Source organism: Strongylocentrotus purpuratus, unplaced genomic scaffold, assembly GCF_000002235.5.
Source record: "Strongylocentrotus purpuratus isolate Spur 01 unplaced genomic scaffold, Spur_5.0 spur5_contig_842, whole genome shotgun sequence".
NCBI classification, from domain to species: domain Eukaryota; kingdom Metazoa; phylum Echinodermata; class Echinoidea; order Camarodonta; family Strongylocentrotidae; genus Strongylocentrotus; species Strongylocentrotus purpuratus.
In genome coordinates this window covers 1,315,001-1,327,500 of record NW_022145549.1, presented here as the reverse complement: position 1 = coordinate 1,327,500, position 12,500 = coordinate 1,315,001, and the positions used below count along the sequence as shown (strand labels likewise).

General features: G+C 36.6%; 1 protein-coding gene across 2 annotated transcripts in view; it reads right to left on the bottom strand.

Moving 5' to 3' along the window:
• Positions 1-12,500, bottom strand: part of LOC115918763 (PH domain-containing protein DDB_G0287875-like) — a 26,186-nt gene that overhangs the window by 7,311 nt on the left and 6,375 nt on the right. The window contains exon 2 of one of the 2 annotated variants that reach the window (XM_030989692.1): positions 6,625-7,309. The exons of the other annotated variant lie outside the window; for it this stretch is intronic. Coding sequence (XP_030845552.1) covers positions 6,625-7,009 — 385 coding nt within the window. The 5' untranslated portion in view covers positions 7,010-7,309. The remainder of the gene's footprint in view (positions 1-6,624; positions 7,310-12,500) is intronic. 2 annotated transcript variants of the gene reach the window in all.

Genomic DNA, 12,500 nt, shown 5'->3' with positions numbered 1-12,500 from the left:
CATCATTTCATCGTCATCTTCCTATTCCCCATCAGCATAATCCTCCTCGACATTATCGTTAGCATCATTACTATCACCATCATGATCACCATGATGATCATCATCATCACCATCATGATCATCATCATGATCATCATCATTACCATCATCATTCTCAAATCATCATCATCCTCCTCGACATTATCGTCATCATCATTACCATCATCATTACCATCACCATCATCATCATCGCCGCCACCATCATCATTCTCAAACCATCATCATCCTCAATACCGTCATCATCACCATTATCATCTTCGTCACCGTAACAAAATATCCACATCGTCTTCATCTTGAAGATGCTCCTCAGTATCATTACTCACAATTGCCTTCACCGACACCCTTTAAATTGTGACTTGCCGTCGCATTAGGATTCAAATGCTGGACAATACTGTCAATAATGGGCTTCGTTACCATGGTAATATGCAATTTACGCCCGGTGCTAGTCCACCAGAACGTAGGCGTTAATCGTCTATACACTTGGCATTTTACGCCAAATATGTGACTTATTGTTTGTGCAGCACATCGCTCAGACGCAACACTTGAAACTCAATTCAATCAGCATGTACATTTTCTTTTTTTCAGAGAAGGGAAAAGGAACTGTTGTATACAAATTTAGGGTAAAAAACGCTTTAGTCCTGTCATAAACACTAAAACAGTTCTATGCACGAGAAGAGAAGAGAAGAGAAGAGAAAGAGATAGAAGAGAGAGAGAGAGAAAGAGAAGGAGAAAGAGAAAGAGAAAGAGAAAGAGAAAGAGAAGAGAGAAAAAGAGAAAGAGAAAGAGAAAGAGAGAGAGAGAGAGAGAGAGAGAGAGAAGGGGATACGAAAGAGCATATAATTGGTGAAATACGAATATAAACATATACATTCAAGGCTATGCATTGTATTATAAGTACACCTGTTTGCGCACCACGCAAATACATAATCTTGTTACCATAAAGCATACAAATGCAAGCAAATCTACACATCACTGTTTTTATCACCATAGCATTGTACTTGCTTTTATCAGGAAATTAACAGCTCATAACTAATATTTGCATGCCTCTGGAATTCCGCAATCTATTTTGGGCTCAATTGAAGTTGTGGAATAATAATATCCTTCTTCCTCTTCCATGTCTGCGGCTGGTCATAATATAGGAATGCTATACCATAACATTGGTACAAGTTCTTAAAGAGATACAATATATTCAAAGCCAAATCACAGAATATGTCTTGTAAAAAGGTCTGCCGAAGACAAAAGGTATATACTCAATCTTAATGACGTACCTATATTAATAAACACATAAACTCACTTTAGCAGTGAAAGTGAAAACCAAAGACCTTCGCTTAGCAAGCAGGGAAAAACAAGTCTGCTAATAAACACATCAAACATGTATGTGACTTGTATGAACGTTCTAATACATGACAGCTATAATGCCTACTTTGCAGCTTAAGAGTATTTTAGTTGCCAATATGGCTTTGCAAGGTTTTTATGAATATTATCCAAAAAAAATTGGTCCAGGTATTTAATAAAACTCGCATTAATTTGGACTTTGACATCAGCCTCAAACACATTAGTCCCAATCAATACAGGTTCATATTTACATTGTGTTTCTTTGTGTCAATACTGTATAATACGTGTACCTCTCTTTTCATCAAATATGTCGAGATACATATTCAGAGAAACCCAACCGAAGTCTATGTACAGTGTGATAGGCCACTATCAGGTCAATTTGTCTGAATTATTTGATTAAGTTGATTTGAAACTCCGTTGAGATTGAAAATGAAAACATTAACCATTATTGTAATGATTGTAGTTGTTATTATGATTAACATTCTCATTCTTCTTCTAATTATTATTATTCTGATTAGTTTGTATCATTATTATTGATATTATTATATTATGTAGTAGTAGTAGTAACATCAGACGTAGTAGTAGTATAAGTAGTAGGAGTAGTGGTAGTAGTGGTAATCATCGCAATAGTATCATAATCATCATTGCTCCAATTGCCATGAATTATTTCATTTCCCCTATGGTTTGCCTTGGTTGTAAAAGTAGATTTTTTCTTCAAATAATTCGCAATTCCAGAAGTTACCAATAAGAATCTAATCGCTCTGTATATTTCTGAAACAGTTCTCTTGACTTTAAGAAGTTATATACTTCGAGAATATGGTAGGTATGCAGACAATGTAAGGCTTCCGGGGAGTAATTTCCATTTGCAAAGAAGTTTCGGTTTTCACTTAGAAAATAAGTATCGTGTACTCGATCGTGTAACGTTGCGAGCGGTACATTCATTTAAAATCACATACATTTTTATTTAAAAAATATATAATTCAAATGTGTCAACATTTAGAAACACACGCTTAAAATAGTACTAGTAAAATAGGAAGAGTTGAACATGTTAACCGTGTGGGCATTCCGCTTGAATCAAAATTTCAAACAAACCATCATCATGCATTGATTTCCAAGAGCATGCCGTTGCCAGGTAACGAATAGACTTTGACGATGGTTCCCTATCGAGCTTTCGGTCATTTTTGAGGAGAAGCAGAGGAAAAGTGGGGTAAGGGGGGGGGGGGGGGGGAGGGGTGTCACAGGCAGACTTGAATTATTTCTTACCGACCTATCTATTCATCTTTGAAGTATTACTACTACTACTACTACTACTACTACTACTACTACTACTACTACTACTACTACTTCTGCTGCTCCTACATGTACCACTATTACTACTACTAGTAGCGCTGCTGCTGTTTATGCTACTAATACTACTACAAACGCCGCAACCAACACTACTATCAATTACAGTTACTACTATTTCTACTAATATTACTACTACTGCCGCTTCTACTTCTTCTACTACTACTTCTACAACTTCTTCTGCTACTACTACTACTACTACTTGTTAAGCATATTCAAAACATCGTTTATTGTTGCACTATGCTTCGATGATGGAATTCAAACATCGAACACCATGGCCCCTCCCCTCACAGTATGATAACTAGACACCGTTCTCTTTGGTCTCTCGTGGCAAGTATTACTCATCACTCAAGTATTCAACATCACCAGACATGAAACACTTTATTCGTTCTCCCCTCTATTAAAAGCATCGTTTAACAATATTAAATCTGAGATGCGTGGCCCTTTGTGTTATCAGTTTTTTTATATGGTGTAACATTGAAACCCTAAATAAATTGCGCTTCAAATGATCATTTCCCCCAATAGACTGTAGCGTTATAAACACCATTAAGAAAACGCAAAATTTGATTTTGATTTCCAATTATAAGTATCTTGATAATCAGACAGGCGATCGGCTTGTAAAAGTCTTGGGATTCCTGACTGACCTAAAGGTATATAATTATGATTGCATCATGAGCTAAATCCAGGATTTTGTTTCAGAATCTGAGGCAATGTTACCGAGTCACTTTAAAAATCTTTCCAAGTGACGACGCATTACTCACTCCATAGCATTACTGTACATGAATGATAAAGTCAGGCACAACCATCACAACATGCACACGATGATGTATCTTCATTATATTCAATGCACTCCCGGATTACAACATTAAGTTATTTTATTCCATATGTCTGATTTTGTTGTTGGAGGTGGGGGTGGACCTTGTCTCTACAGGGTAATTCATGTTTATATTTGATTTGTAATCATTTCATATGATATGTTCAGGTGCCTTCTGTTTTACAAGCTTTGTGCATTTTGTGGGAAGGTATCCTTTCATCTATTATTTTGCCAATTTATGTATTCACGACTGTTTATATGCGTTGTCTTTTCATTTTCGGATGATAAATAAATAAAATTGAATCGAATTGAATAGGCCATTATGTAACGTAACGTAAGTTAATACATAATTCTTTGTGAAGTGCCTCAATACAAATTATGTCATTCACTTGATAATAATAATAGTATTTTTATATTCGGATTGGAAACGGCATATATTAAGTAGTGCTAGGTAGGGCAATCCATAATGTCTGTCCTACCTGGCAACAACTAATTTTTCATTTCGGATTCTGTCTATTGAAATATTATTATTCATATCAGGTGATTGAAATAGTTTCTATCGAGGCACTTCACAAAGACGTATGCATTGAATTTGGTTACATTACGAAAATCGCTTTCATTTTTTTTTCTCTCTCTCTCTCTGTCTCTCTCTCTCTCTCTATATATATCTCACTCTCGCTCTCTCCTCTCACTCTCGCTCTCTCCTCCTCCTCTTTCTCTCTCCCCCATCGCTTTCATTTAAATTCTCTCTCTCTCTCTCTCTCTCTCTCTCTTTCTCTATCCCTTCCCTCTCCCCAGGGTGATGAGTACGTGTAAAGCCTAATCTGTTCACCTATCTTGTTTTTCCTTTTTTTTTCTCATTCTCAAAATATTATGCGTCCTGGTATTTCCTCCTTCTTCGCATGTTGATCTATCTCTCCTTCTCACCCCTTCCCGCTCGCTCTCCTTTTCACCCCTTCCCCATCGCTCTCCTTCCCGAATCGACTAGTGCTGTTATATTTGTATAGCCTCTATCACGTGACAAGGTAAAATCGATGTTTAGGCTTTGTACAGCCGCCTATTCTCATTAGGTACAGATTCTGGGTTAACATCTTCCTTAGATCGCCTGCGTTTAAGTTACGTAATGTTCTCCATGCTTCATTGAACGCGTATAAGGAAAGAATATTGTCGACGTCTTTTAAAATGTTCTCTCCATACCACTTCTCTCTCTCTCTCTCCCTCCTTTTCCACCACCCTCTTCCTGTATCTCCCTCTCTCCTCTCTTCTTTCCTTTCTTCAGCTCCATTCCCCTTCTATATGTCTGTCTCTCTGTCTCTCTCTCTCTCTCTCTCTCTCTCTCTCCTTCCCTTCCTCCCTCTACCCCCTCTCTCTCTTTGCCCCTTCTCTTTCTCACATCCACCCACGGTGTCTTTTCATTCTTATTGTAAAAATGTATGAATCCATGTGGCATAATTATATGGCTAAATGGTCTCTTTTACATGCTGGCCTGTTTCCTCTTTCAACCCTTCTACCCGTCTTTACATACAGGTCATAGGTCATGTAGATCTAGATAGTTACAAAGGGCGTGTAATAAGTTCATAACCCGACTTAGAAGGACGTTATTATGTCTAGTCAATATTTCACCTTTCCCATTACAGGTGACAAGATTTATGGGACTTTTTAGAAAATTGATTTTGTCAATGGTTGTTGTTCAGCAACGTGCAGTCATCCATTTAATTGTGCTCCAGAAGAAGAAGCTGAAGGATTATGAGGTGCAGGGTAGCGTCTCACGAAACCGTCATAAGTACAACTTCACCGACATCCCATTGAAACGTGTGTTAAACTTAATTCAAGCATTTCAATGGATGTCGCTGAACTTATACTTATGACGGTTTCGTGAGACGCTGCCCTGGTGGCAACAGAAGGGGACATTGCTCTCGCCACCTCCACAGTAAGAAATAAGCAGCTCTTTTCAAAGCTGATGGGGGAGAGCATTGATGAAACCCGACGCAGTGGTCACCGATCCATCTTCTCTTTCTCTTAACCTTTTATCTGAAAAGGCTATTATTATTTATGTCGATATCTAATAGTGTAACTTAACGCTATGTCTATTATTATATGGCTATCAATCAATAATACTTCTATATAGATAGCTAACCCATGTAACCCGCATCACGTTTCATCCCTCTCTCTCTGTCTCTCTCTGTGTTTCTCTGTGTCTCTGTGTCTCTGTGTCTCTGTGTCTCTTTCTCTCTTCTCTATCTCTCTCTCTCTCTATTTATCCCGAGATCCAACTTTCCTACCTTCATCATGGCCATCCTCTATTCCTTCTTTCATGATAAAAATGTCCATGTACATACATCATAATACATTCGCGTTGTAGCCAATCAAGCGTAGGCATGCAAGCACATAACAAATACAGATATTACAATGGAAACACATCTAGGCCTATACAGCATCACGCTGCATCCCTGGCTGCCATCCCGTTGCTATGGCAACTAGCTCACTCATTCTATGCCTCGCTCGCACTTATTTCGTCGTCATTATTAGGGTGTTGGGTGTAACAAACGTCTATATTTAGCATCAAGACAGTAACAATTTTGTGAGCATGCAGTCGTAATTTCTTATCAAAATGATTTTCAACATCTGTCAAAAATTCCTTGTTAGAAGCCATCTTATAATCGCCACCATAGTTTGCCTTCATGCACTCTCTCCTACTCACTCCCCTCCAAAAATCTCTCTCATTTCTCGTTCATCTTTTACCATTTAAAAACGACACTTGATGGGGAAAATAAGACAATGACGGTATGCATAAAACATTATATTATATTGTTTAGCTTTGCATGCATGCTTACACAAAATCCATATATTACATGTATTATGAACCCTTACTTTAAGCGTACACATCTTAATGAAGTCAAATCGACAATCTAGAAGGCTACCTCTTTGTAAAGGCCACCTGACAACAGTGGCCACTTAAGTTTTCCTTGCGTCGCCCCGATAGAGGTACTACAACTGTTTGTATGTTATTCACGTAACACACGAACAGTTTTCTTTAACAGAAGCTACATTATTCTTGGACCACTCTTGGGACTCTGTCCATAATAACTTACCCCTTGACCAGCGCTGTTGTGGCGTGTAGAAGACCCCTCGTACGTAGCTATACAGCTTCCGCGGTAGTGTGACTAAAAACGACATGGTCCTTCGAAACACACTTCCTCTTCCCTTTGACGACGTGGGCGATGGTGGATCGTTGTTGTTCGATTCGGACTCATCGTCCAGCTCGTCCTCCTCTTCGACGATCACGTCATCCGTGTCCAAACACCGCTTCTCTTTCCTCTTCGGTCGCTGCTGCAGCTCCTGTTTCTCCTTATGATGATGGTTATTCTCGTTATGCTGCGGAAGCTCGTCCCTGTCTTCAGAGTTCTCTCCAGCGCTTCCACCGCTATCCTCTCCGCCTTTGCTTACGGCTTGGTATGCTACGTCTGTTCTTGTCATGTTGCAGAAGCTCGCTTGCGATTACAAAGAAAGATGGGGATGATGCCAGTGATGACGTAATACACTTCCAGTGTTTCTTTCTTTCTCTCTTCCTAGATAGAGATGCTCGCCCTATTCGCTGCTATACCGTCGCACAATGGACTGCGTAGAATGCAGACAGCTATAATTGCATTTAACGATGCTTAATATGATATTTTGACTCGGTTCGCGGTCACAGTCAAACCTTATGGAGTTATAACAGTATCCATTCGTGTGTGTGTGAGGAATGTTTGTGTGTATCTCCGTAGCAGTACGTGGCGTCTTGTGGAGAAGAGAAACAGAGAAATAATACAACACAAATAATTAACATGCATGCCAGATATGCTCTGTTTGACACCTATTATATGTTGTTTTACACCTAGACTAGATGTAAGGTGCGATTACCGGTGCGATTAACCACATTGTTATTTTTATAAAAAAATATTATTTTGGAAGTTGGTTTCGTGTGACGGTGTAAATGTTTGAATAATGAATTTTGCACGTAGAGAGAGAGAGAGAGAGAGAGAGAGAGAGAGAGAGAGAGAGAGTGGGAGAGAGAGTGTGGGAGAGAGAGAGAAAGAGAGAGAGAGAGAGAGAGAGGGAGGGGTTAATAGGATGAAAGAGAGAAAAACATAAATGAATAATAATAAAGATGGCGAGTCAGCGTGGAAACAAAGACACGTTAGAAGGGGGTAATGATGCTCTAATGTCTCGATATTAGATACGAGGAGGGGGTGTAAGCGAAAGAGTGTGCACATGAGAGAGAGAGAGAGAGAGAGAGAGAGAGAGAGAGAGAGAGAGAGAGCGAGAGAGAGCGAGAGAGAGAGAGCGAGAGACAGAGAGAGAAAAGAAAGGCGGAAAGATAGAGAGGGAGAAAATAGAGAGAGAAAGAAAGACGGAGAGATATATAGTAAGAGAGGGTTGTGGAGAGCGAGCGAGATAATACTTATAGAAACATGGAGAGAAAGAAAGAAAGACAGAGGAATTGGGAATCAGACTACTTTATAGTCATATGAAAGTCATTATAAGGACAACTAGGATAATCCGAGATCACCGACCCTTTAGTTCACACGAGCTTCCTAGTAAATATATGACCAAAAACAAAAACGAGAGTCATGCGTATACATCGTTTGATCGTTTTCCCATGGCGTCTTCGAGAGCAACACCAACAAAAAGATATGCTAGTTATGACGAATTTAAAATCCCCATTTTCATTGTATTTATCAGAGTTTGTATATCAGTTTGACATTTACAATCGCGTTTCACCATCGATCTTTATAACGAGCCATCATGACACATTCAATCAGGAAATCTAACATAGAATTTAAATTACCAACCCTTAACTTTTATTGTTATTAATAACATTTGGAATATGACAAATATTCGAAGACTTTTTTCCTTCATGGTTTTGCCACTATTGTAGTAAAATATGCTCGAAGTTTGAGTACTGGGTATAATAATACGGGGGAAAGGATTATACTTATAAATCAAAATAAATTGTTTGGACTTTGCTCTTGAAATAATGATGAACGTTACCTGTATACAGATGGTTGAAAGACGTGAAATGTTTTCTGCTAAATTAAGAAATCAACTACCTTCAGCTGTAAATGTTATCATGAAATGGAAAAATATATATATCAAACGAATTTCAAAGACGAGAAAAAAGTAAAGAAATGGTTACATTTTAGAGCTTTGACACCGTGAAAATAATGGAAATGATTATACATTTCACTGTGCATTTTTTTTTATGACATGTGTTGAAATATCCATGTTGTCATTTTTGTATTACTCTGTCCCTAAGTCTTGGGCCGCGATGATCATGATCATTATTTAGCCATTAAATATGGATATCATTTAATAGAATATTTGTATATTATCTGTGGAAATAATGATCGAACCTGATAAATTTATTTACAGAGCACTGTGGAAGGGGTATAGATATTGTATGTGTGTATTGTGTGTATTGCGTTTATTAAACATCATTGATGTACATCAATATTCTGTTTATAGACATAGTTATAATCACTTTACAATGTAATGCAACAATCGATATATAAAACATAATATAAAACATTTACAACACCTTTCTAAATAAACAATAAGTCATGCAATACGAAATATGTAAATGAGAACTAAAACAAAAGCATAAGATTGTACACGACTACTTTGTTATAACATATAGTATCTAAAAATTACCCCTCATTGCAATTATGTTTTTGGTGAACAAAGAAAAACTATCTATTACAACTTCATTATCTAATCTCATTATAAATATGAATTTTTCTTGACTATCCAAATTACAAACATTTTCTTCCAGATTACTAATTGTTTCTATAAAATCTACTCGTAAATCTTTATACTTGTCACATTTCATAATTATGTGTATGCGACATGTTATTCTTATTCTGCAGTTGATCGTCAACGGTGTAGAAACGTCAATAATTCTCTGGCAAATTAAATGTTCGACATGTACAAGGACTCTAGAATTAGGCTTGCCCTTTAAACCACATAAAGGTTTAGATCAATAATTTTGATATCCATAGATTTGTTTTGAAATGTTTGTTACATAAATATCAAAGAATATCAGAAACAAATCCATCGGGGCCAAGGACTTTGTTTTAAATCATAAATTCTATATTTAATAATAATGTGTGACGTGTGCCCAAATCGGTAATCAGAATATGTTTGAATGCAAAGGCGACAGTGTCATTTTATCTAAATAGTATTGGCAGAAAATGACCATCTAATTTTGAAGTGAATACTCTTAAATTACGTACACCTGTATTAAGTCGGACGTAATTTTATTAAGGATTTTTCGGATCGTGGAGGAGTTAGTTTAAGGCCTCTACATAGGGAAACTATTGAAAGAATTTGCAACATATTTGTGACTGTTTTTGGCGGTTAACTCATACACATACAGTACGCAGGATGAGTCGATGATGCTAAGTGAAACTGAAAACTTTGACCATGGATTATCAATCAAATCAATTCGTGTGTCGGCCTAATCTAGCACCAATATCAATTTCTGAAATATCCATTACTCAGAAAAGAGTAACCTCATATATACGTATTTAGTTTACCGTGACATCAAAACGGGGTATTAAAGTTATCGTTTTTAAAAGTTAGGTATATATATATTTTTAAAGGAATTTTGTCCCATTCTTTTGAATATGAAATGGTCTTTTACCTCATTCTTACAATGATTTGTTTTGAGAGTGATTTACTTCCGACTTGTGATAAACTAACATTAAAAAAAAAAAGTTATGGTATTTCTCTATAAAGCTTAGCAACTAATTTGTCTATAGTTTAATTTTTTAAATCTTAATTGTATAATCGATATATACTAAGCTAGGCCAACATAGCCATTGTGGAAAGTCGTGATGTAAACGACAATGCTACCCTGTGAACATACAACTCCAAATAGATAAATAAATCAGATATAATATCTTTGTATACAAGAAGGAACGATGATCCACACATTTTTCTTAAATAAAGATTAGGAAATTAAAAATGCATTCTGTTTATAAGCATATTTCCTTTTTGCTATATATAGGATTATTCTGAAGAAGAAAAAACTGTCTGAAATGTGAGCTCCGGCAAATATGCCCACATCCTGTAATATGAACGAAACAAGAATTCCAAGTTACGTCAATTGTAATTCAAGGAGGATTCTAATTCGGTAAATTTAGAACTTTCGTTAATATTGGAGGCATTAATGAATCAAATTGTCAAACTGTTATCTATACTGAATAGTGTCATATATGTAATAAATGCGATGCCATAAATAAAATTCATCTAGCCTTGTCTGGGGACTTTAATACTGTTCCTTACTTTCGGTCTTAAAATAAATTTCTTTGTATTATTGTGTTAATTAATAAAGAATGACATAAATGTAGACAAGATATCCCTTGTACGCGTAATGAATTATAATGAAATTATTTGATTTTAAACCATGGAGGAAAAGTTAGATGATTAGATGTACCACATTATATTTGTTATGCTATTGGCACACAGGCTATATTGAAAACAGCATTAGAACGGGAGCCAGTAAAAATACAAATTCTGACTTTTGCGGTTCAGTATTTTTGATGTTTGCTTTTATTTTGCCGCTGTTTTGGATACGTGGAAATTTAATCAAATTATTTATACTTTATATGTTAACAATCCCATACCTGTAAGATTATGATATTTTATCGAACTCATTTAAATTCTCAATTTGGAATGTTGAGAATAAGTGGGATAATTATTGGTGAATAATGCTTGACGCATTAATCTGATTAAACGTATTCCAAGTATTCTATTGATATTGGCAACTTCAGTAGCTCATAACAAGTGTTGTTTACTGCGCATTAATATTCAACTTCCTCAAATGTTTTCCCCACTTCATCTAACCGACAAACAATTGCCAAATTTAAATAGGTACACGTATGTGAATGAAAGCACGTTTGGCAGCGCCTTTAGATTCAAGTCCCAAATATCTTTGCAATCAAAAGGAAATGTCTAAATCGGCAATGTTCTGACGAAAATGTAAATTTATCAACCCAGCGACCCCCCCCCCCCGAAAAAACCTTAATGTTATGATGCCTTTTGTAGGAAGTGTGATTGCAAAGAAAAAAATGGAAAAAATATACATTTCATGGTCTTGTGCTTTTGAAAAGAAAATGAAATTGAAAATGATTTTGTCTTTATGTTTGAAATACCGAATATTTATAACATCATAAATCTGATAATTGTAAATGATCTAGGGTAGCTGCCTCGTAATTAGGCTATATATTTTGCGGCAATCTGTCATGTTTGTGTCTAATGGTTTTGAACAAAAAGAGGCAATTTCGTTTCTTGGCAGGCAATTTACATCTTCCCCCAACCATGAAAGGCAAACATCAAACTCCGCACACAGATTTTCAGGGAGTTCCCCTCTTCCCGATGATGTCATCGCACATGTAAGGATGAATGTGAAATACGTTGTGTGCATGAAGAGAAAGCATGAACGCTTTCCATATTTAGGTATAATACAAGGGATTTTCAATTACATACTGCTCTATCAATTTAAATGAATAAGGTGGCAATTTTACATCAATATTTAGAGCATGAATCATGCATTCTATACTATACAAATGCTTTGGAGGAAATTGCTGATGTTTACAAGATTTGTTCTCAACTTTAACAATATTTAGAGCATGAATCACGCATTCTATACTATACTATGATCAAAGGAGAAATATGTACGGTACGTGATTTTCTACAAAGTCGTTGTGAATCAATTAGGAGCAATGACGTCATTATGTGAGCTCCGGGGAGGGTATGTTCCAACAGACAAAAGAGGGGTAGAAACAAATAGAAATCAAGATGAAAAGAGAGAGATTTGTGCAAAATAAACATGAATGGCAAATGATACGACCCCTCAGACCCCCCGTAAGACCTGTGCCCCCCAGAATGACTAGGCCCGTGCTATGCCACTGTGGTCATTGTGTAG